Here is a 25,356-nt window from a genome sequence, read left to right as displayed (position 1 = left end):
GCATGGAGTTTGCATGTTCTCCCCGTGTCTGCGTGGGTTTCCTCCGGGTGCTCCAGTTTCCTCCCACAGTCCAAAGATCCTAAATTGTGCTTTGTGTGTGTGTGGGCTGGTGCCCTGCCCAGGATTTGTTCCTGCCTTGCCCCTGTGTTAGGATATAGCGGGTTGGACAATGACTGACTGACTGACAGTTTTAAGTGATTACTGTTCTGCTAAAACAGCTGATTTACTGAGGTTCTTAGAGTTAGAGTTAATACCTACCACAATTAACATTAAATAAATAAATAGTTTAAGCCACACATTCTTATTATGTTTTTGTGGTTTGGTGTGCAATGGTGTACCACTCTTGCCTTAAAACCTACAAAAACCTGGAAAAATATCAATAAAGAGTTTCTTGTTAAGGAGTACATGTATGATTACAAACTTTAAGTTAGTGGCCTTCAGATGAAGTTCAGGAACATTTTAAATTTATATGTAACTTTCTTCACACTTTATAATGTGTAGTTACCTTAATTTTTTACAATGGTATCAAGCTACCGTAGCCACTTTCTTAAAACGTACGCGTACCACCCAGGACCCTTTTTTTAATTACTGACTTACATGGGTGCCACATTTGGTCCAGTCTTGCTGAATGTTGGTGAGGTGCACAAGCAAGAGAGACAGTACATCAAAACAGTGGGTCCTTCTTGCTGAAGACAGAAGTTGACTGGTAACCATCAGCTTTATGTCAGCAAAATGGAACCACTGAGTGTGAAATTCAAAAGACTGTAAGTGCAGTGCAGTCAGCAACCTCAAAGTGTGTCTAAAAACAAGAGAGAAGAGAAAAGCATCGGGCTAAAGAAGAATAAATTGCTGTCAGTGCTGTCTGACATCTATCAGAGATGAACTCTCTGTGGACACTCAGGGAAACAGGATAAAACATCCCCTCTATCCCTGTAACGACAGGAATCACACAGACAAGCAGACTTTACATTTTGTTTCTAAAACTGCATTGGTTGTTACTTTGTAGTTAGGGTAAAGGTGGCAAACATATTAACATATACATTTATAATCATATATGGTTATTACTATTACTTTAATGAAAGTAATAACCAATTTAATGTGAACATAAGTTAGCAGCTGTTGAAAGTTTCTCCTTTTAAATTTAATAGAAAAGCTAAAGTAACTTTTCATTTTTACAGAGCAGCGTCAGTTACGTAGCAGTTTTAAACTATTTGTGGTACACAAATACATCATAACTGTATATCAATATATTTGCAAAAATCTCATTGTTTTAGTTTGTTTGCTGTCAAAGCTGTATTTACTACCTTTTACTTTAAATGTCAACAAAATGTCCAAATTTTGTCATAGTGCTGTATTTCTTGATTAATATCCATACAGTAAACTTTATCATGTATTTAATGGATGCCCCCCTTCCTGAGAGTGCCTGCTTTTATGGCGTCCAAATGGAAGGGAGAGAGCCTTCAATGAGTGGAGCTAGGCATCCTGCTTGGATGTGTTCTCAGAACTGCAGACAAAGGAGAAGATACAGATCATGACAGCGCCCCCTCTTGATCCGGAGTGGTATCACTTACCTTAGCAGAACCAGGAAGGTGATTCCCAGGCATACATGCATGACTGTTTATATATAATCTTCCACTCATATGGAAATCCAATAAAAAGGCTTGGTTCACTGCCTCATTTTTTGAACATTAGTGATTTCATCATTTCATCCTCGAGATAAATTTTTATTGTGAGAGAAAAAAAAATCCCTTCCATGTCCTTTTAATTTTGCAGACACGAGACAATTGAAATACAGTAATCCCTCCTCCATCGCGGGGGCTGCGTTTCAGAGTCACCCGCGAAATAAGAAAATCCGCGAAGTAGAAACCATATGTTTATATGGTTATTTTTATATTGTCATGCTTGGGTCACAGATTTGCACAGAAACACAGGAGGTTGTAGAGAGACAGGAACGTTATTCAAACACTGCAAACAAACATTTGTCTCTTTTTCAAAAGTTTAAACTGTGCTCCATGACAAGACAGAGATGACAGTTCTGTCTCACAATTAAAAGAATGCAAACATATCTTCATCTTCAAAGGAAACAGAGAGGAAAGCAAACAAATCAATAGGGCTGTTTTAAGTATGCGAAGCACCGCCGGTACAAAGCTGTTGAAGGCGGCAGCTCACACCCCCTCCGTCAGGAGCAGACAAAGATACAGTGAGAGAGAGAGAGAGACAGAGAAAAACAAAACAGTGAAAAATCAATACGTGCCCTTTGAGCTTTTAAGTATGTGAAGCACCGTGCAGCATGTCGCTTCACGAAGCAGCTGCACACAGAAGGTAGCAACGTGAAGATAATCTTTCAGCATTTTTAGACGAGCGTCCGTATCGTCTAGGTGTGCGAACAGCCCCCCTGCTCACACCCCCTACGTCAGGATCAGAGAAAGTCAGCGCAAGAGAGAGAGAAAGAAAAGTAAGTTGGGTAGCTTCTCAGCCATCTGCCAATAGCGTCCCTTGTATGAAATCAACTGGGCAAACCAACTGAGGAAGCATGTACCAGAAATTAAAAGACCCATTGTCCTCAGAAATCCACGAACCAGCAAAAAATCAGCGATATTTATTTAAATATGCTTACATATAAAATCCGCGATAGAGTGAAGCCGCGAAAGGCGAAGCGCGATATAGCGAGGGATCACTGTAATTCATCAATGGATGTGATGAAGAAGGCCCTTTGAAATACAGCATAACAAAATTGTCAGTGACATTGTTTTATTTTATAAAGATAATTCTAAGGGTTCCTAATATGACAAAGGTCACCCACCTGCTCTGCCAAACCACCATCCAAATGTGAAAATTACTTTGTTTACCCCCCCATTATAACCTCAATCCTCCAGCAAATGAACTAAGGTATTCTAGAAAATTTCAAGGCATTTTATTTGTGTGAAATGTTTGAAACTCTCTTTAAAGTCATGGATACAGCGGAGCTCCACCTTTTTAAGGATTTTGGAAAAACTTTATTGTTTTAGATGCATTCAACATAACGAGGCATACTTGGAACAGAATTCCAGAGAAAACTATGACCGGCGTTTGGCGAAAACTTTGTCCCAGCTTAATTGCTGATTTTGAAGGATTCGAAGAACCTGAGGATACAGGTATTAAACTAAAGAAATTGTCCATATTGCTGAAGAGTTAAATGTTGGAGCTTCAACACATGACATAACAGATCTGCTTGAAGCACACAATGACCAGCTCACTAATGAGGAGTTACTCGAAAGGGAAGGTCATGAAAATGTAAAGCAATATAAAGAAGAAGAAATTCCTGCACCCAACTTTACACTCATGGGATTCAAAAAGGTTTATGAACACATTGAAAAAGCCTTTCAAATTTTTGCCTCATGAGATCCAAATGATGAGCGAAATAGAAAAGTAACATCAGATTTGAAAAATTCTTTTACTTGTTATCCGCAAATTTATGTAGAAAGAAAAAGCAGAGTCACAAACAGACAACTCCGGAAGCATTCCTGAAGAAAAATAAACCCCATCTGCTGAAAATCAAAGTGACCAAAATAGAATCTTGCAATTTTAGCAAAGAAGTGTTTGTTTATCTCAATGATTTTTTTGTTTAAATGTGTGTTTAGTTTTGATAACACATTAATTCTAATGATACCTTTGTGTTTCCTTTGTTTATTTGGCAAAATGTTATGATAGAATTTTTTGTCTGGAACCAAAGTCATCAATTTTATAACATTTCTGTGGGAAAATACTGTATCTTCCACTGTAAGAGTCCTCAATTAATGAGTAATAATTTGGAATGAATTACCTCGTAGTGTCGAGAACTACCTGTATATATAAATAGACATATAGATATGGAGAAGGGGTGCGGCTTCAGAGATTGGTGGGGCATCATCTGGCCGTGGATGGAAAGACAAGATTGTGAGCAATGGCGCTCCCTCTCGTCTCAATGTGGTAGCACTTACCTTCTTAGGACTGTGAAGGAGCCCCCTGTAGCCAAACATGTGTGACTATATATATATATATATATATATATATATATATATATATATATATATATATATATTAAAATTAAAATGTATAGAGAGAGAGTTCTCCTTCTAACTTCTACAACAGGAAAGAATCGAAATAAAGATGCCAAAAGCATAAGCTGAGACTTTCCAACAAGCAAACACCTAAGAATATTTGGATATTTTGGCTACTTTCACTTTCTTCACTGCATCTTCTATAAAAATTACATGGACAACAGTGCAAAAATTTCACCTCAATAATTTTTTTTTATTTTTAAATTATGTTTCTATGTATTACTTTGTGTAAACAGAATTTATTTTTTAAGCCATCCTATGCAGTGCATACCCATCACCAACCAACCCAGGGAGGATGGTTCTTACCTCACACCCATAATGAGTGAACTTGGAACTGTCAATGCACCTCCCCTGCGTGACACATTTTGGATAAACATGAATAATGTTGAATATTTAAATAGCCAAGCATACATTTTATATACCTGTTTTTCTTGTTTATGATCAAGAGGATTACGGCCGGTTTCTGCAGCGATAAATATTAGAATACTGCATACATTTTCTGTCTTAATGCAATAAAATAAAAAATGTGAATTACATTTTAGATTTCTTGCTTCTTTTACCAGACTCAGGTTATGAATGTATACATTCCCATTTGGAAAAAAAAAATAAAGAATCTGTTTTGGTCCAATTATTGATTATATTTGTACTAGACAGTGCATTTTAAAATGGCGAATAAAAAAAATATATAATTGAAATTATTGATGAGGGTTCATATGCATATTGTAGGCACACTTTCATGGTAACCAAAAAGAAAATGCAGTACTTAAATACTTACCATATGAGTCAGAAACATTTGATATTTCTGAAATAAGAAAGATAATATTTGGCCAGTGGAAGGCAGCAGATATACAGTATTAAGTGGTGGCAAGTTTCTCAAAGACGCCATGTTTCAGGAATTGCACTGTTTACCCATTAGAGATTTGATGCATTGAGATACATGAACTTTTATCTTGAATTTGCAGAAACTGAATGTGAAATAATGTAAATATTTGGTCCACCAAATTGTACTTACTAAAGTGTGGCTTAACGCCCAGGTTATCATTCTTCTCCATTCCTGCCATTTTAGTAGGAGCAAATTCAATGTGCCTGTGGTGTTCTTGAATTTAATTATTGGCCACATCAGGCTGCATGGTCTCAGAAGGAAGTACACAACTGCAGGTGTACACAGATAATACTGTATATACAGTATTGTCCCAAATAATGTTTGGCAAGTTGAAAACAAATTTGCTACTTGTAATTTGTCTTAATTTGGGTCCTTAATATCATTTATCAGGTAGTGGACTGTTCTGACACTTTCAGTCCTACATTATATACTGTACATTTTGCCGTAACAGTCAGGGCTTTCTCTTTTAAAATTTGACATAGGTGTGTTGATGCTGCAAACAGATGAATGTCGTGATTTTAGGGCAAGATTTTATATTATCATCCAGCTGTAAATTCAGCTTGTGAAATCCACTGCTTAAAGAAAGCATGGCCGTTTAGATCAAGGATGTGAGCTTGAAGTCTTGCTGCTGCCCTCTCATGTCAGCGGTTTGCCGTAGCCTTTAGTCCGAGCTGTCATTAACTTTGGTCATACGTCTCTAGTGAAGCCAGGAGGATGTCTGATAGTCCATTTCCTGACATAAAGTGTTAAATAAAATCAGCAACATTCCACAGTCCAAATATTTTCTGATGGAAATGTTTTTTAAATAAAATTATTGCAGTCTTTACAGTAACCAGTGTCTGATAGCAACATTTATCAGAGAAACATCTGCACTGACTGTGGTTGGGGAAATAAAAAATCACTATAACTATTTCAATACTTTATTGGTTAATTATTAATTATAATATCTTCAGTGGGCGGCACGGTGGTGCAGTGGGTAGCGCTGCTGCCCTCGCAGTTGGGAGACCTGGAGACCTGGGTTCGCTTCCCGGGTCCTCCCTGCGTGGAGTTTGCATGTTCTCCCCGTGTCTGCGTGGGTTTCCTCCCACAGTCCAAAGACATGCAGGTTAGGTGGATTGGCGATTCTAACTTGGCCCTAGTGTGTGCTTGGTGTGTGGGTGTGTTTGTGTGTGCCCTGCAGTGGGTTGGCACCCTGCCCGGGATTGGATCCTGCCTTGTGCCCTGTGTTGGCAGGGATTGGCTCCAGCAGACCCCTGTGACCCTGTGTTCGGATTCAGTGGATTGGGAAATGGATGGATGGATATCTTCAGTCCAATTTGGTAAATTGAGAGAAACAGCTGTCAGGATTCTGAATGCCATCCTGTCACATCCCTGCCATGCTCTTCAGGTGTACTCGAAAGAGACATTCTGAAGTCAGCCATCTTTTGAGAATGCAAAGGATAAATCTTAAAAAGAAGTATAATTAGGCACCCTTCATGAGAAGAGTATGCTCCGTGTATTACAGCCATTTCCTTATGAACCAATACAAATATTTTTGTGTGTGGTGTGCATAAAATCCAAACAATTCTACTTTGGTTTTCTCTATTTAGAGGATGTTGCTCCAGAATTCCTGTAGTTTGTTCAGATGTAGTTTTGCAAACAAAATATTTTAACATTATCATTTTTTTATTGGAGAAAAGGAGCTTTCTCCTTGTTACCCTTCCACAAAATCCACACACAACTTGTCTTTTTCAGATGGTGGATTCATGACCTGTAACATTTACTGTGTTGACACTGCAGCCTTTGAGTTCCATTTGCTTTGTTTCATATAATCTGATTTTTGGGAGAATTTGGTGGGACTCACTCCTAGAAAGATCAGCAACTGCCCTGAATGATCACTGTAATATGCTGGACCTTCAATTGTTAGTAAATGGCCTTAAGCCATTGCAAACTAATGAACACCAACAATAGTTTCAGTTAGATCATGGCAAATTATCTTGTAACAGGCATCATGTCATCAGAAATCTGAATGTCAAAACTGAGCTGCCAGAGGTTCTACTTTTATAAAGATGTGATGGGACATTTTAATAATGAACTAATGAAGTGCATTTAATTATTACTGGCTGGCAGTCATAACCTTCTTAAGTAGGATGAACATACAGTACTTGATCTTTCTCAAGTGACTTCTTCATGTTGGCTTGTTAAATAAAAGAAATGATCAAGTAAAATCAGCTTTGTGTAGACAAGATTTATTTTAGTTTAGGACTTAGTAAGGAACAGATGATTAGTTATGTCCTGGCATACCACAGAACTGATAGATGGAATACATTTTTACATTACTGTGAGGTCATAAACATCAGGCAGCAATATAACAATATTAAAAATAGCACAGCCAGTCATAAAATGAGCCTGCTACAACAAGTAAATATTTTAATTGTTCAGTTCTGCTATACATTATCAAAGTAAAAAAACACTAATTATAAAATATTTAAATGTTCTACCTTATGACAATAAAATGATGCAACTTTCAGTATGTACATATTTGACAAAGAAAAATGAAAGTCAGAATACACTAGAGGCTTTACAGTAGGTGCATTTATTAAAAGACTAAATGCTCCAGTTATCCCAAATTAAACTGGTCACATCACACAGTGGTGTTTCAATGAAACAAGCTTAATAAAAAAGAGAAATACATACAACAGCAGGATATAGCATACTCTTAGTGAAATGTTTGAACACTGAGGTATCTCCATCTTTTCACCTTAAAGTGAACCATCCTTGAGAAACATTACATACAACAACTGAAATGCATTATATACAGTAGGGGACATTTCAACTGAAAGACAGACAGATTAGACAAGATAGATAGATAGATAGATAGATAGATAGATAGATATGACAATATATAAAGATACTGTAGACAGAACAGATGTAATACTGAAAAGTATGAAAATTAATATATTACACCATACATGCATCAAGAAAGAAATTAAGCATGAATATAAAATAGCAAATTGTAACAAACTTTGCAACATTCATGTTTCATGTATGTGTTACTTACCTTGTAAAATGATGACACATGACAGAATTACTGGTTGTGCAATAGTTAAAAATGCCAAGTAAAACGTAAAACAACATTTGTTCAAGGAACCCCAAAATTAGAAAATATAGGTGTGCTGATAAAGAAGTAAATGACAAAAAGTAAAATGTAAGTAAGCTGCTGTGCTTTAAGTACATTCACATTCACAGAAATGTTTAGAATTGTTACAGGATGCCTAAAGAAAATAAGTCAATACAAATTCTTTTATTGTACTCCATCTCTATCCCTCTCTTTTCAACTCTGTTGTAGTAAGCGCAGGTACAGAGATGGACAGATGGATGAATAGCTCGTTTTTTTTGTTGTTGTTTTTTCTGTTTCAATCCATTCATTTTGTTTAGCCACTTCATCCGTGGAGCCTCACCTTATCCATCAATGGCAAGAATGTGTTCTAGATAGAATAGTATAGAGATATATTTCAGCATTTACACAATAGTTAAACAGGCACATTCACCTGGTGAGGATTTCGAGACTCCATTCTGCCTGATCAGAGAAGACGCTGTCCACGTGAGAACTGAGGAACGTTTTCAATACACTCCAACCTAATTCATGTGGTCTACTTCACCTGTGGTCCCACTAACTGCTCTTTTTGAAGTATTCATCCATCCATTTCCAGGGAGATCATTCTTAGAAGGAATGCCAGTCTTTGGCAAGTAATCCAAACTTGCTTGCATAATATCAAGAAGTGACTTATAGAATTAAACCCAGGCAACATTAGCAGTGAGGCAGCAGTGCTAAACACTGTATCAGCAATAACACCTTGTAAAAATGTGGAATAGCCAAAGGAATACAAGTCCAATGTGTTCAGTTAATTGGAATATTGTTCAATACCATAATTAGGTGGTTAAGTTTAAGGACATGCTTAGCACCTTGTCAACATAAATGCCGACATACTGTTCAATACCTAAGATTAAAGCTGAAAACATCTTGAGGCCTGCTGGTGTGTAGCTAGTGTCTTGACCTGCCCATCTTATACTCAAAACTAAGCTTCTGTTAGCGAAATCATCATTGTTATTACTTTTTTTTTTTTAAATAAAAGCTCCAAGGTTTTTCAAGCACGCTCATTGTGTCTGTACATTTTTCAATGGAGGATTCTGAGTTGAGGCCAATCCACTTGAAAGCTTTTGAATCTGGGAAAGTCTTTGTACAGAGCTCTTCTTTCGTTGTCGATATCGTTTTGCTGCTTCCCTCCAGGCCTCTCGTCTGATTTTCTGTGAATGTTCTGGCAGGTCAGCAATTAATTTCTTCTTTTCGTGGTATCTGAAAAGATTGTAAATGAAGTAATCAGTGTGGTCTGTCAGATAAAATCAAATTTCCTGCTGCCATTTTTAAAAATATGTACTTTTAGATAAAACATACTACTAATAAAAAAACAAAACAAAAAACAAAGCAGCATAATGCAAAGATGACTGACTGACTCACTCACTCACCAACCAAACAACTATATCCTGTTCTGCCGAAAAGCTGAAACTTGGCAAGATGGTACATCTGGGTCAGTAGATATCCACTAAGAAAGGACATTTTGATATATCAGTATTTAGAGATAAAAAAACTCCCCACAATAGAAAACCTAAACACCCCAAAAACCTCAAAAATGCTGTAATGGATTTGATTAAAATTTGGCGATGTTATACAAAAGGGAAATTTAGCTGACACATGCTTTTTAATTTTATTATTTGCTTTTTTTGGCAATCTTTATTATGCTAACTTACAAGCTAATCACTGTGATAAGAGCATGCTTTATGTAAATGAAAGATGTCGGTAGAAGTGATTGATGGGCCACGTGAATGGCACCAATAACCAATAAGTTGGGTAGAGGACAGAAGACAGGGTGGTGTCCTGGACAGGAGAAAGAGACATGATCATATTGTAAAAAGGAAAAGGAAAACTGAGTGGAGTTCAAGGGAGGCACATTGGGCAATGGTTAGCAAGGTCTGTGGACTACCAGCACTCTTAGATATGTACTGGCTCTCATCTTGTTTATCCATTCTGCTCTGTCAACCACCCAGCGACTAGTCGCAGTGCCAACCACAACCAGTCAGCTATCAATGTGCTGCGGACTCAAAGGGAGAAATGTCGGTCCTGGATATTGCTGCTTGAATGTCTAATAGACGAGTCACAGAAATTGAGTCATGGTGATTGAATCTACTGCATTGTGCTCGTCATTCTTCAAGATAATACATCAGTGTAACACATAGGATGCTGGTACTTATGTATATCCACTTTAAGCACTGCTTTGCATATCCTGCGCAATGGAACTCACATTATAGGGATAACTAAATGCTAAATGGTAAACTCATTTTTAGGAATCTGATTTCAGACAACATCTTTTAAAAAAGTGTAAATACATTTCTTTACTGTTTTGCAGAAGCTTTCTGAAAAACTGAGTAGTATAAGTGATGTTGAACCTAGATCAGCTGACACTTTTTGGGCGTTTAAGTACAACAATGAAAACAAGTCCGTAACAGGGAAATATTTTGTTTTCAAAAGTGTACTGTGCAAACTCTTAAACCACTGCTGGCAGACATTTATACAGCCTTTTAAAATTCAAGCACATAGTGCCTGAAGGCTAAGCAAACAGCACGAAGTTCCAGAAACATTAGATCCGTGATACACATAACCAATGGATTACCTGTTTATGCTAATCCATTTCTATATGCAGCAGGCTATCGAAAGTAAAGTCAGAAGACATGGTTCCTATTTAAACTGTGAGCAACGGAGGTTTTAAAAAAAATGATCAACACTGCAGAGTAAGAGAAGGCCGCACCAACTGCATGAATTCTTCTGAAGTTACACTGCCTTTCTTTATTCCAAATGCTGGAAAAAAATTAAAATGGATCTGAACGAAGTAACAGTTCATGCAAGAACAACTGATTTGTGGTTGATCAGAACTATGGAAGCGTATACCCGTGCATAACGGTTCATTATATCGATGAGGAACGTACGTTGAAGAGCAGATGCTTGCAATACTGCCTCTTTAAACGAGTGCGCCTATCATCACAATTCTACCTTGCTCAATGGGGACGCCCCGGATCTGGTAGCAGCACAGCAGCATGTAACAATGTGTTACTATCAAAAAAAACGTCTCTTGAGTGTACAATATATTAATACTGCTACATGTAATGCTTTTATATACCAGTACACCAGAAATGTTAAGTTGAATTTACATTAATTTCTTAATCTTACATTACTGCCATTTGAGGTTTTAGTATCTGCTTTAATTTTACATACACATGTAACATTTATTTTTTTAATAGAGCAGAACTCCAATTTAACATTCCCATATTTAACATTTTCCAAAATTTTACTTTTTTGAATGGCTAGTGGTAGTGATGTCTGCTTTTCAGAAGAACATTAATTTTAGAAAGAGAAGGAATGTTTGTGTTATACTTGAATTTAATTTCATAAATATTTGTATATCAGTAATTTAGGATATTTACTATATTAAAAAATAATGACAAAAATTTTATTAGTGTGCTGAATCTTTACTGTAACAAATAAAGGGAAATATTATTAAACACGAAAATTTTAATTTTTCAATTAGTCCACTATTTACCAGTTTCATATTAATTTTTTAAGTGGTTGTACTGTACTGTAAAGAGAATACAGGGTACGCAGTTGGCAAGACAAAGTTAATTTTTATTGGTACTGTTAACTGAAATGAATAACCACAATTGTAATATTAAAGGCATAACCATCAGTTATTAATTTTGAATGTTAAGTTCACTGAATGCACCACGTATATGTGCAGCCTGTAAACGTCAATGCTGCATGTAATAAGTTAAAGATAATGTCAATTCAGTGTATGCCTTTGATCTAAAACCTTCAAAACTTTGTAACAATGCAAGATTAGAGATCAAAATGATACATTCAGTGAAGCTACTGTTTTTACAGAATGTTCTACAGGGTGAAATTATATTTATAGCCAAAATTTCAATTATTCCTACCAATTACCCATTTCAATTTAGAAGAATTCAATTTTCTGCAAAGTTTTGTTTTGCAGTGATCATTGACAAAAGCCAAAGTCAGTCACGAGGAATTGATCTACGTACAGCAGGAATTTTTCTCATAGCCAAATGTATCTAGCATATTCCAGAGTAAGGAGCTCCAGTAAACAAATGATATTAGCCCCGGATAAAAAAAAAATAAAAAATTATCATACAGAAAAGTACTCACTTACTTATTTATAGTACGTCTGATACATCAGATTAATTGACAGTACTATAATCGAGGTGCATTGTCTTCCGGTAACACAACTACCCTAAGTTCTTGTCTATAAGCCGCGGCTTATCTAAGGAAAAAAGTTGTGAAAATGAAAAAACAGAATATCGGCTTATACATAAGTCCGGCTTATACAGTAATCCCTCCTCCATCGCGGGGGTTGCGTTCCAGAGCCACCCGCGAAATAAGAAAATCCGCGAAGTAGAAACCATATGTTTATATGGTTATTTTTATATTGTCATGCTTGGGTCACAGATTTGCGCAGAAACACAGGAGGTTGTAGAGAGACAGGAACGTTATTCAAACACTGCAAACAAACATTTGTCTCTTTTTCAAAAGTTTAAACTGTGCTCCATGATAAGACAGAGATGACAGTTCTGTCTCACAATTAAAAGAATGCAAACATATCTTCCTCTTCAAAGGTGTGTGTGTCAGGAGCACAGAATATCACATAGATAGAGAAAACAATCTCTAGCAAACAAATCAATGGTGCTGTTTGGCTTTTAGGTATGCGAAGCACCGCGGCACAAAGCTGTTGAAGGCGGCAGCTCACACCCCCTCCGTCAGGAGCAGGAAGAGAGAGAGAGAGAGAGAGAGAGAGAGAGAGACAGAGACAGAGACAGAGTTTGTTTTTCAGTCAAAAATCAATATGTGCCCTTCGAGTTTTTAAGTATGCGAAGCACTGTGCAGCATGTCTTTTCAGGAATCAGCTTTACAAAAGACAGCAACGTGAAGATAATCTTTCAGCATTTTTAGACGAGCGTCCGTATCGTCTAGGTGTGCGAACAGCCCCCCTGCTCAATCCCCATACGTCAGGATCACAGATAGGCAGCGCAAGAGTGAGAGAAAAGTAAGCAATCTAGCTTCTCAGCCATCTGCCAATAGCGTCCCTTGTATGAAATCAACTGGGCAAATCAACTGAGGAAGCCTGTACCAGAAATTAAAAGACCCATTGTCCTCAGAAATCCACGAACCAGCAAAAAATCCGCGATATATATTTAAATATGCTTACATATAAACTCACAATTTAAATGACCGCTACGCGCGCGTGTTGACTCGGCGACGCCCAGAGCAGAAAGAACGCGCTCCGGCCGCTCCAACCGCGCCATGCGGGGAGTGAGAGAGACGCCAATATCTCACACTCTCTCCCCCCTTAAAGAAATTAAATGGGTGCGAGTGAGACCACTGACCTCCCTCCCTTCTATTAGTTATAGGTTATAGTACGTTCGGCTTATCCATGAGTCCGGCTTATCTATGATACGATTTTATTTTAAAAATTCGTATGATTTTTGGTCTCCGGCTTATACATGAGTCCGGCTTATAGACAAGAACCTAGGGTACTTAAAATTATGAGTTAAATTAGAAAAAAAATCAACAGTAATTATTAATGTTAATAAAATAATTTAAGCCTGAAAGTGTACGATTGCATATCAAAATTATGATAGCTTGCATAATACATATAGTGATGAAAAAAAGAAATGCAACATCTTTTCTGTATGTTGTAAAATTTTACAAAAAGTTGTGAATTTGTTTAAGACCTGAGCTTTTGGAAGTGGCTGTCGTGACACTTTGGGATGTCTGATTGGGACTTGGGAGGTACTATGAAGGTAATGCTCAAATTTTTACTTCCTGTAAAAGTAAGAATGAATTTGTTTTAAATTTCAACTTTGAATATATAATGAACAAATCTGAATTAGTGATCTCAAATCAGAGAACACAAGATTCAAATACTCCTATTCAAAGTGAGTTATAATTCAAATGCTGTATATTTGAGTATAGATTAATATTCATATATATTTGTACAGTAAATGCTTTTTCATATTTCTTATTACTCATATTTTGTCATCTTTGTTTGTGATGTATATACAAAGCATGAAGTTCTTTTCCGCTTGTCTCCTATGTCTTTTCTCCTCCTTTTGTATCTCACACTCACACTTCCTCTTTCGATCATATTACCAAAGTCAAACTGACCAATCACACCAAAGATAAACTGACCAATCAGATTGTTCTGAGAGTCTGGGCACACACAGACCTTAGTGTTTTATTATATAGTAGATATATATGTTTTTACATATACTCTGTAAGAACCTCTGAAGGAAAGATAAAAGGAAAAACTCTACAACCCTTAAAATTTCTGGAGAAAGGGAAATCACTTCTGGTCTCATAGCATGGAAACCATATAAGATTAAGGTAAGGTCAGAAAGCAGAAAGTCAACTACTGGCACTTGTTTGTGGTGGAACACCACCAGGTAGTGTTACAGGAATTGCTTTTGGAAGGAGACCTAACCCTGTCTAAGAAGGGGGCTGAGACTGCCTTAATTTCTTTAAGTATTAATCTTATTTTTGAGACAAATTATTTTCGGAACTGTTTGTACAAATTAAGGCAATCCAAAATGCACTGGGAACTACTCTACTGAGAAATGAGAATTGTTAACACTGTCAGATCTTTTATATATTACCTTTGTGTTGGATAAATTTTCAGGGGTATATTTGTGAAACTGTGCTAGTCTCAGGTCACTCTATCATGTTCCCTGATCACAATATATTACACAAACACTAGTTAGAGTGCTCAGCACTACCCAGGGTGGAATAAAACGTAGGTGAGGCCACTAAAAAAAGCTCCCCAAGGGAGAAAATTTCAGAATGTAACACAGCCTATGGGACTTCTCTGTAACAAACAGGGGGACTTTGTGCAAAAATTGGAGGAGATAGTCTCAGTGGTGTGGATTAGCATAACAGAAAATTAAACAACCATTCAGCTTTATACATTAGATTAGACTTTAGACTCATCAGGAGTCTTTAAATGGCTATCTCGATAGGAACAAAACCAAAGAAAGATTGCCAAGAGTACTACTGGCTTAGAATAATAGACTCAAGTGGAGTGATTTTATGAGACATGCCCTGAATGTCAGCTCACAGGGAACATGAGGTCCAGTTGAATTTGTTATCCCAATGCCATTACTGATATTCTCAATGAATGAGTTGCTATGGATATCATAAAGCTAAAGGAAAGGTCAGTGGAAGAATGCAGGGACATCAATATATACTGATTGTCACAGGCTACATAATGGGCTATCTGGAGGTCTTTCTTTTGCCAACAGTGACCTCTAGTGCTTTTGCAAAAGCATTGGTGTGGCTGTTTAGTTCTGTTGGAATTCTAAAAGAATAAACCAATTATAATATCCCTTTCATTTTTGACTCACTTAATGATTTAAGTAAATAAAAAAAAAAAAAACTAACACACTTGTGTTCATCTGTTTATCACCCCCAGACTAGTAGCTTAGTGAAAAGAAAGGCCATATTAAACTCCTGAAAGTGGTGCTATATAAAGTAATGCAAAAAGATGGCAAGACTAAAGGACAGAGTAATGTTCCTTGTCTCCAACTGCTAATCTAAGGTGTCAGTTCACTGCCAAAGGCCATAAAAGGTTAAAGAGAGGAACGTGAAGGTAGATTATGTAGTTGAATAACCTGATACATGAAAAACAGAGAACTGATTTATTAAGTCAACATACCATACCCTTGGACTATTCTTGTCTTAGATGTAAAATTGGCTATTAAATAAGCTGAAAAAATGTCAATTAAATGTTGACTGGCATTAAAAATCATCAACTACTAAAATTGATAAATAAAATATCTCTCTATAAAAAAAAACCTTGGAAGGCTTAGAAGGAGACGATACGTGATCTTTTCGGAATTTGATGTCCAGCGAGACAAGGCAGTGAGACAAAAGGACAACTGTTGTACAGGCTTTTAAATGATTGACGTGCAGCACAACAAGCGGCTCAGCAGCAGCAGGAGAAAGAAAGCACATCAGACCGCCGCCAAGACCTCCAACCCAAAACCCCAACCCTTCCTTGACAACGCATGCAGGAGAGACGTGAATTAGCTTGAGTGTAGCGTGCACATGGGGGCAAAGTCTCATACTATAAAAAATAAATTGGGTCTAACTAACCCTATTGTTGTTAGAGACCATTCTTACTAGATACCTTAGGTCTACTTGACTTATGTTCAAAATATTTTAGTTTGGAGAGTTATTAAAAGAGAGTAAGAGTCATTGGTCCCAAAACACCCCTACCAAAATCTGATTGTCCGTGGTGCTTCTGCAATGAGTTCTGAAAAATCAACCAGTTTTAAAAGTTTAATGCCTATCCTATGCCAAGGTTAGATGGGCTTATTAAGATCCTGGGTGATGCCAGTTACATCACCACTATTGACTAAAGGTTAGTGTCAGCTCTCATAAACAAAAGGAGCTAAAGAAAAACAGCATTAGTGATGAGCAAACTCCGAAGTGTTTGCTTCGCCTCGTGTTCAGAAAAAAGTCAATGGGGATGGACTAACTGAATAAATTTGACTGGATTACAATGGTGCAATCATCTTTAAATTATTCCCAAGTGCTGGGGAAACGTCTACCAACTCTACTGGACCGATTATTGTGGCCAAAAAGGTGACCTTAACTGTGCGGCAGCAGTGCCATCCACTGCACCACGTGCTTCCCTCAGATTAAAGAAGAAAGAACGCAGTCATCAATGTGCAAACGTATACTTCATCAAAACAAAGCAGAAATGTCAAAATTGTAGTGAACAGTCAGAAAAAATACTTAGGTCGTTTTATGTTGATTTATGCAAGAAAATATTTCTTTGTGTGCTCTTCAGAAAACAGCCCAGAAGCAGCTTGCCACTCCGGCACTGCCATTGCCACGGTAGCACACAGGGCAATGCACCCAGCAACAGACGTTTTATGTTGATTTCACTCATCTGGACAAAACACCTTGAACATTTAAAGAACATATTGACTTCCATAAAGGAGATCAAACCAGTTATGCATATTCCACATGGCAGAAGCTAATTTCTTAGGGAATAAAACCATAAATCTCCAAGGTAAAGGTGATTCTGTCATGGGCAAGACCTAAAACCAAGAGGCGTGTTAGCAGGGTATCATTTATACCTTCCTTAATTTGTGAGAATTGCACCACTTATTTAATTAACAAAGCACTGTGCACTCAAAATTGTGGTTTGGACCGCTGTACAGAGGCCTTCCTTCAAAGACCTATACATGCCTTATTTTTAATGTTCCAATGCTGAGGACACCAGATCAAGGTTATTATAGTTTTTCCTTTTTATATTAGTTTTTATTTCTATATTTTTTCTGACCTTATTTGGAAACTGTTTAGTTTTCCTTCATCGTGTATTTTTGTTTAAATTTAGTTTTTATTTTACAAAGACATTTATATTTTATTTTTATATCTATTAGTTTTAGTTTTAGTAATTATGGACAATCAGACAAAACTGTACACATAAAGGGTTTGGGGATCATACGAGTTTAAAAGCTTACTACACATTAACAGCTGTATTTGGTGTTCTTCCAGATGGGGTTAAAGTGGAGAAGGACAAACAAACTGTGATTGCCTTTACTACACTATTGGCACATAGACTTGCTCAATTGGAAGAATCCTAACTCTCCTCTTTTAAGTCAGTGGGTAACTGATGTTTTATATTATTTGAAATTGGAAAAAATCAAATTCTCAGATGATCTGTGCAGAACTTATTCAAAACCTGGCAGGATCTAATCAATAACATTTTAGATTAAGCTCTTAAAGCACTGATGAAGCAGATTCTCTTCCCATTTCTTTTTCTTCTCCATTTATCTTTATACACTTATTAAACTTATAAATTTACTTATTTTGACTAGCTTTAAGTTTTACTCTGTTGGCCATGCTCTCTTTTTCAGGGGTGGAGGTTGATTTGTTTTCAATCCTATTTTTCTTAAAAATTGATCTATTTATATGGAATGATTACAATAAAATCAAAATAAAATTTAAAAAAAAACAAATAAAAAAATAAAAGCTTACTACACTACATGGTTTACTATCTGGTTTTGTTTTTGCCTGCTAAAAACAAGCATAATCAAAACCAGATACTGAATATGAACAGTTTTATACAATTTCATAATTTTTAAAATATTTTCTAGGTCATTTGGGCTGAACAAATGTGCGCTGACTGTTGGCACTTTTAATCTTTTCTTTTTATTGCCCAGAATGGGCCAATTTGTAATGAAATTTAGGTGAATTTTAAGGCTTGAGGGTTTTTTTTATTCTAAATGTCTACAGCACACTGCTCCAAGACAATGTGCTTATAATGAATGCCTTCAATACTGCATTCTTCCATACTGGGCTTTGTTATTTTCTACCAGCCATATTGATCTCTGATTCTCAGGCACATACAATTTATAGACAGAGTTTTGCCACTGAAAAGATATCAACAAATCGATTCTACTGTGTTCTGAAAGCTGTGATCATGAAAATCATGGGGGCTTATGACGAACAGGGCTCTTAGGCTTTAATGAGTATGTAGACCCTACCTAGCTGTATTGAGGGAAACAAAGAAAACAACCATGTAGTGTCAAGGTTAGAGGCAGTGAGACTTGAAAAACCCATCATAAGAACAGTAAACCCTTAATAAGCAGAGCAAGAGTAGGTAATAGGAGTATGGACAGCCACAAAACAACAGAAACAGCATCTGAGATTATTAACAATATATACATTATCTAAACCTGTTTATCCAGAGCAGGATAGCAGGAAACCTGGAGCCTACCCCAGCAGGTTTGAATGCAAGTCAGGAAAAATCCCTGGTATGCAATATGTATGACATGGTTGATATTAAGAACAAAAAGAATATGATATTTCAACTGTTTTGAGAAGGACAGAGAAAAATTGATAAAAGGGAGACAAATATTTTAAATCCTAATTACGCTACTGGATTATTTTCACAATATCAGGTATTTTGAGCTGTGAATATAAACTAAAAAAAAGATACATTAATGATATAGAATAAATACAAAAACACATTAGTATGTTTAGTTTTTCACTAGTTGACAGTGGAGTGGCAGGTGAATTACTATCAACTAAACGCAACTGAAACATTACTCACTCTTGATTTTTCTGTCCATACAGTAAAGGTTTTGTTGACCTGCACATTCCAATTTCAAGCATTTGAATTACATCTTGATATACAAGATGCTCAAAGAAAGTCGGCACAGTAACTCACTTTCTATTTCACATGCTTTACGTGCCCATATTCACTCTGTCATCGCAAATGCTGCGTGAACAGCCACCCTCCGTCACCAGCTGCCGTTCACTGGATGAATACATGCGGATGGCTCGTGGGGATGACTTTCTATTTTAGACTTAAAAGTTACAAGGGTTAAAGACTAATGGCAAGAAAATTCATTCAAAAAACAAAAACTAAAAATATTTTTAGTAAATTATTATTTTATTTCAGATAGTTTAGTTTTAGTTTTTCATTTCAGTTTTGTTAATCATTTTATTTCAGTTTACAAAAATGTTTTTTTAATAATAGATTCAGTTTTGATTTTAGATTTCGTTAACTATAATAACCTTGCACCAGATTCAATGCAACCATTTCTACTCCAGGCAGAAGCTTCTAAATCTGGACTGAGAGTAGTAGTGTCTAAGTGCATCATAGGTATAGAAATCATTGTAGTGTACCTCAGTCATAAACTAATGTCCCTAGGAACCAGGTATACCTCAATGAAAAGGGAGGCACTGCCAGTGAAGTGGACAGTAATGTGGGCCATGTATCAATTTCTAGAAATGCACCACAATCTGTTTATAGGCCATGCCGTACTAGTTTGAAATGGAGAAGGCAACCCTTGAATAAAACAGTGTTTTCTGGTTTGGCAACTATATCACTACGAATACAGACGGTTCCATGGAAAGGTGAATGATTTGTCCAGAATGCATAGCGCCTCAAAGCACAGTCTGCTACAATCTTCTGGTTAGAGTTTTGGGCGTGGTAGTGGAACAGAGCCACTTAGCTGTGTTTCTGTAATCCATTCTTGGGCAAACCACAGGCAGTGTCTTTCTCTGCAACTGCTACCTACCATGTGTGATTTCGCTTGACCTCAAGATCAAAATCCACATGTTTGACATATCTGTACAGCTTTGTCTTATCTATTCTCATACTGTATATTTATTAATCCTAAAGTCCTTTTTAATGTTGTCTTGCATTTTAGTTATTGTGTCACTATAGATCTTCAACATTGTCCATTCTTTGTGGACTCCAGCCTCCTCATACAATCAGAATGGTCTATATTGAACGGCAACTAAAGTAAACCTCACTCTAAATTAACCTGTGAATAAGAGAGGGTAGACATGTTAGCAAGTGGTCCCTGAATTGGACTAGCAAAAGTACCAGGATTGGTTCTTGTCCTTGGAATGATTTTGCAGAGAACCCTATCATCCTATCCTGCATTGCTTGGTTTTGGAGATGGATGGATAGAAACTGAATTATATACCGTAATTATGAGGGATGTTCAAAAGTTTCCGCACTTTTTTAACTCTATTTCTCTCTATTATAAAAAAAAATCGTGGGAGGGAGACGAGATGTGATCTTCTCGGAAGACAATTTGACGTCCCGCGATAGACACTTTAACGTCACGTGAGACAACATTTAAAACAAGTTCACAGACATCTAACCAAGCAGTTGTATTGTTGGAATGCTTTTGGCAGACGGACATCATGTGCTCCCAGCTCTTAAAACAATAACAAGCAACAAGCAGAACACACAGCTCGCCAGAAGCGGCAGCAAGCCAGCAGATGATCCGACCGCTTCTCCCTAGCGTGTGTTCAGCCTCCCCTTCACAATGTGAGCATCAGAGATGCGATGTGTCAAAAGGACAGCTGCTGTACAGGCTTTGAAATGATTGACGTGCAGCACGAAAAGCAGCTTGCCAGCAGCAGCAAGACAGCAGATGATCCGACCGCTTCTCCTTAGTGTGCGTTAAGCACCCCCCTTCAAAATGCGAGTGGTAGAGATGCGAAGTGGCAAAAGGACAGCTGCTGTACAGGCTTTTAAATGATCGATGCACAGCGCGAGAAGCAGAACATGCAGCCCGCCAGCAGCAGCAACAAGCCAGCAGATGATCCAACCATTTCTCCTTAGCATGTTTCCAGCTCCCCAAACCACCCCCCCTCCACCCCTCACAACGCGAGCAGCAGAGACACGAAGTGGCAAAAGGACAGCTGATCCGACGGCATCTCCTTAGCATGCGATCAGCCGCACCCCCTTCACAACGCAAGCAGCGTTATATGTCCTGCCAGCAGGAGATTTAACCATGTCCGGGGCCAGAAACAAAGGACAAGTATTGTTTTTACAAACGTTTTAAAGTAAAAGTGAAAATAATGCATATGTAACAAATCCCATGAAAATAGTAATCTCTTTAAATTGTACATCCGGTAAACCAAACCCGGGGGAGGGCGAGTGAAGCGAGCAGGGGGCAGAGACCCTAGTATTAAGAATTTCAAAAACAAATTACATCACTTTTCTACATAGTCACTTTTGTTTGTGATACAATTTTCCCAGTGTTGCACCAACTTTTTAATGCCCAATTACTACTCCTCCTGCCTTCACGGTTTCCAACGAAAATATAAAACTGCGGAAACATTTTGAATGTCTCTCGTATACGACTTGAGAATGCAATACGTACCAAAACATTACACATTATAACTCATAAAACAACACACAAAATATTCTACACTATCTGAAGACCTAATAGCTGAAAGTTCGCCCTACTGCTATGAAAAGTCAGAAAAGAAGGGACAACAGGAAAACCAGCATAAGAAGAACAGAGCGAGTGAGAAAGGACAGAATCCTTAAGAATATTCAACAAGTAAACATAGTCCAAATTATGAAGGTTTTTGCATGTTAGTAACAGAACCTTATAAGTGTTAAACAAGCAGGCAATGAACTATGCAGATTAGGAGAAATGTCACCAACTGTTTTGGCATAATTAAGTACTGTTAACACCTAGCCACATTCTGAATCAACAGAAACCAGTTTACCCATTTGTTAGGAATATGAAACATTTGAGCAACAATTTGATCTTAAAATAATGAAGGCGTGAATGAATTTATGTTTAAGTCAAAAAAAATAAAATAAAGAGGAACGTCACTGAAAAATACTGTGATGATGGTAACAAGAAACCCAAAGTACAGAATTAACAGGAGAGTCAAAAGAGGTTAAACCATTTCCAGGATAACACCTAAACTCTTAACCTGCGTACAAAATGGTGCTGGAGAACCATCGATACACTACCAGATTTTAGTAGAGTGGATTTAGAGCATCTAAGAAGAATTTCACTGTTTGTTGTGTTTAAGAAAGTGACATATCATCTAAGTTTAAATATCATGAAGACAACAAATTAAAGAAGAATGAAGCATTTTGAGAAGATTTAACAGAGATGTACAGTAAAGATTCATCTACAAAACTATGAAAACTGACTCTGTACTGATACCAAATGGACCCCAGAGAAAGAAGATGCACAGTGAAATGCAAATAACCTAAAACTGACCCTTGGGGAACACCATGAGTAAACAAGAGAGTAACTTAATCTGTTATTTTTCAAATGAATAAACTGGATCGCAGAGGGTGGGAAATTGTTTTGAAAGCTGTGCATAGATCAAGGAGAATAAAAATGCGAAGAAATCTGGCATCAGCAGCACAAAGGAGATCATTTGTGATTTTCACAAGTGATGTTTTAGTACTATACTGTATTTAGCCTGATCGAACCTGACTGAAGCTGTTGAAATAGATTGTTACAGTTCAGATGAGCAAAACGTTGATGTTTAGCAATGGGCACTAAAATTTTAGCTAGACAAGGAAGATTTTAGATGGCAACTACTGAAATCATTGTATCAGCATCAGGATTCTTGATAATAGGAATAACAGCAGCAACTTTAAGGGGCTCTGAAATAATAGAAATTGACAGAGTGTAAATATGGGATTAAGTGAAGGAAGGCACACTGATAGTAGTAACAATCAGATCAGATCTAGCAAAGAATTTGGTTTACCAATCTGCTCAGCAAGTATCCTGCCGTCTACTAACTGAAAGTCACATAAAACAGCTTCAGTATTAAAGAGAATACACATCCACAATTGTAAGCGAGATTTAAGGTCTTGGAGAATCAAGTTGGGAAAAAAACGTTGTAGTTTTTACTCATTTTTCTCACTTATTATGCCTTTCAAAGTTATTCAGGTACTTACAATCACACATGATTATGGTACTGACTTTCATTCAGTGCTGCTGATAGTATAAAGAAGTGAGGCCACTGCATTTTCTGAATTTTAGTAGCAAAGTGGAATTATAGTTCAGTTTTTGTGACATATTTAATTCCCACTAATTTCGGATTATAATAAATCTGGAATTGAAAAAAATTCTCTGCCTGTAGAAGGTGTTCCACAAAGTGCTTAGATTCTATTATGAACATTGTTTTTTTTTTTTAAACTAAAATACATTTTTTAGTTTTACGATGAAGTGTATGATTCAGGTTCTTTTCATACATTAGAATTTAGGTATATAAAGGTTCAAGTCCAAATTCAAGTTGAAGTTATTGTTACAGAGTGCAATTCTTACTTGAATGCCTGACCAACATGCAGCACTTTGCCACCCTCCAGCACCATGACTAAGAAGATTTAACACATGCCTGAGAAAATAAGTGATCGCCACTGCAGTAACTTTACTTTTTCCTTTTAATTGTGTAGTCTCCAATTCGTCACCTTTTATTACTATTATTATTAAATTAGCATGTGCACTTGTCAAATTGACAGCAGAAGACATTTTTAACAGTAGGTACTCCACATCTAGAGTGAAAGTTTCCTTGCAGCCCAGTTAATGTCTGAGGAACATTTTCCTGGTTTGGGCTGGGTCCACTATTTTCCCCAGAGGGCAAAGTACTATATGCCAGTATATACAAATTAGTCAGAATAATATATTCACCCTAACATGAAACTTTGTCTATCCAAATGGTTATGGAATCTTCCTAGATAGCAAAGGCCTCAGCCATGGGCTACAATTATTCAGTGAATGGTTAAAAAGCAAGACTAAGAAGTATGCATATACTGTACGATACTATAGGCATCCCAGTTCTGTAAACCCAATTTATGGGAGAGCCGGGAGTGAAGAAAATATGCTGTGATTTATCATAGCAGAGCAGTATTATATTTTTTCCAATTAAGTTTTTAACACAAATTGATTTGATTAAGATCGTTTACAGACAGTACCGCAAAATAATTTTTGCTCCCTTCCTGATTTTCTGAATTACTGAAAATATTTGACATTAAAAGTTTTTGGGTCATCTAACAAAATAAAATATTACATGAAGGGCTCCCGAACAAAGAATACATTTTTTAACTTATCTATAATAATAAAAGGCAAAGCCCTCACTGACTGACTGACTCACTGACTCACTCATCACTAATTCTCCAACTTCCCGTGTAGGTGGAAGGCTGAAATTTGGCAGGCTCATTCCTTACAGCTTACTTACAAAAGTTAGGCAGGTTTAATTTCGAAATTCAAAGCGTAATGGTCATAACTGGAACATATTTTTTGTCCATACACTGTAATGGAGGAGGCGGAGTCACGTATCGCGTCATCACGCCTCCTACGTAATCACGTGAACTAAAAACAAGGAATACATTTACAGCACGAGTCACACGCGGGAACGAAGGTAAATTACGTTAATTTTTGACTGTCTTTTAATACTGTGTGAGCATACATATTAACACATGTGCAATTAAACGTGTGCATTTACGGGGTGATTTCTCAGGCTTAAAAGCTCGCCTTTTACTAAAAAGGTAAATGCAAAACTATTTTCAATCAGTTTATTGAAACGCTCCCGTTAAGGATTGCAATAACATATTCGCGAGATAAAAGAACGAAGTAGGGGGAAATGGAGGAACAGCCGCAAACAGCGAAGAGCAAAAAATTAATTAAACAATTGACAACGGAGCGAGTTAAGCATACAAGCATGTTCATAAGGGAAACAAAGCACGGTGTAAAACGTAACTTTAAATTAAGTTAATAGAAACGCGCCCGCTGCGGATTGCAATAACATATTCGCGAGATAAAAGTTTAATGAGAAGACACGAGGTATAAACGAAGCACACGCCGTGGCGCAACGTTAGGGGCAACACTTTCAACCATTCTATGATCTGCTTCTCGCAACTGAAAGACGGCACATGGCGGATGTTAGCCGACTTGCTGACCGCAACGTTAGGGGCTTCAACTATGGCGCTGACG

General features: G+C 37.1%; 2 protein-coding genes across 3 annotated transcripts in view; one reads left to right on the top strand and one right to left on the bottom strand.

Annotated features, from left to right (window-relative positions):
• The window catches only part of LOC127526683 (cadherin-related family member 4-like), a 65,479-nt gene that overhangs the window by 31,359 nt on the left and 8,764 nt on the right, over positions 1–25,356 (top strand). The gene's annotated exons all lie outside the window — the stretch shown is intronic.
• LOC114646149 (uncharacterized) overlaps positions 7,175–25,356 on the bottom strand; it is a 53,547-nt gene continuing 35,365 nt past the window's right edge. For both annotated transcript variants that reach the window (XM_051922813.1, XM_028794161.2), the window contains one exon: positions 7,175–9,298. In XM_051922813.1, coding sequence (XP_051778773.1) covers positions 9,100–9,298 — 199 coding nt within the window. In that variant the 3' untranslated portion in view covers positions 7,175–9,099. The remainder of the gene's footprint in view (positions 9,299–25,356) is intronic.

The sequence above is a fragment of the Erpetoichthys calabaricus genome, chromosome 2 (assembly GCF_900747795.2).
Source record: "Erpetoichthys calabaricus chromosome 2, fErpCal1.3, whole genome shotgun sequence".
NCBI classification, from domain to species: Eukaryota; Metazoa; Chordata; class Cladistia; order Polypteriformes; family Polypteridae; genus Erpetoichthys; species Erpetoichthys calabaricus.
This window is presented reverse-complemented; position numbering and strand designations above follow the sequence as displayed.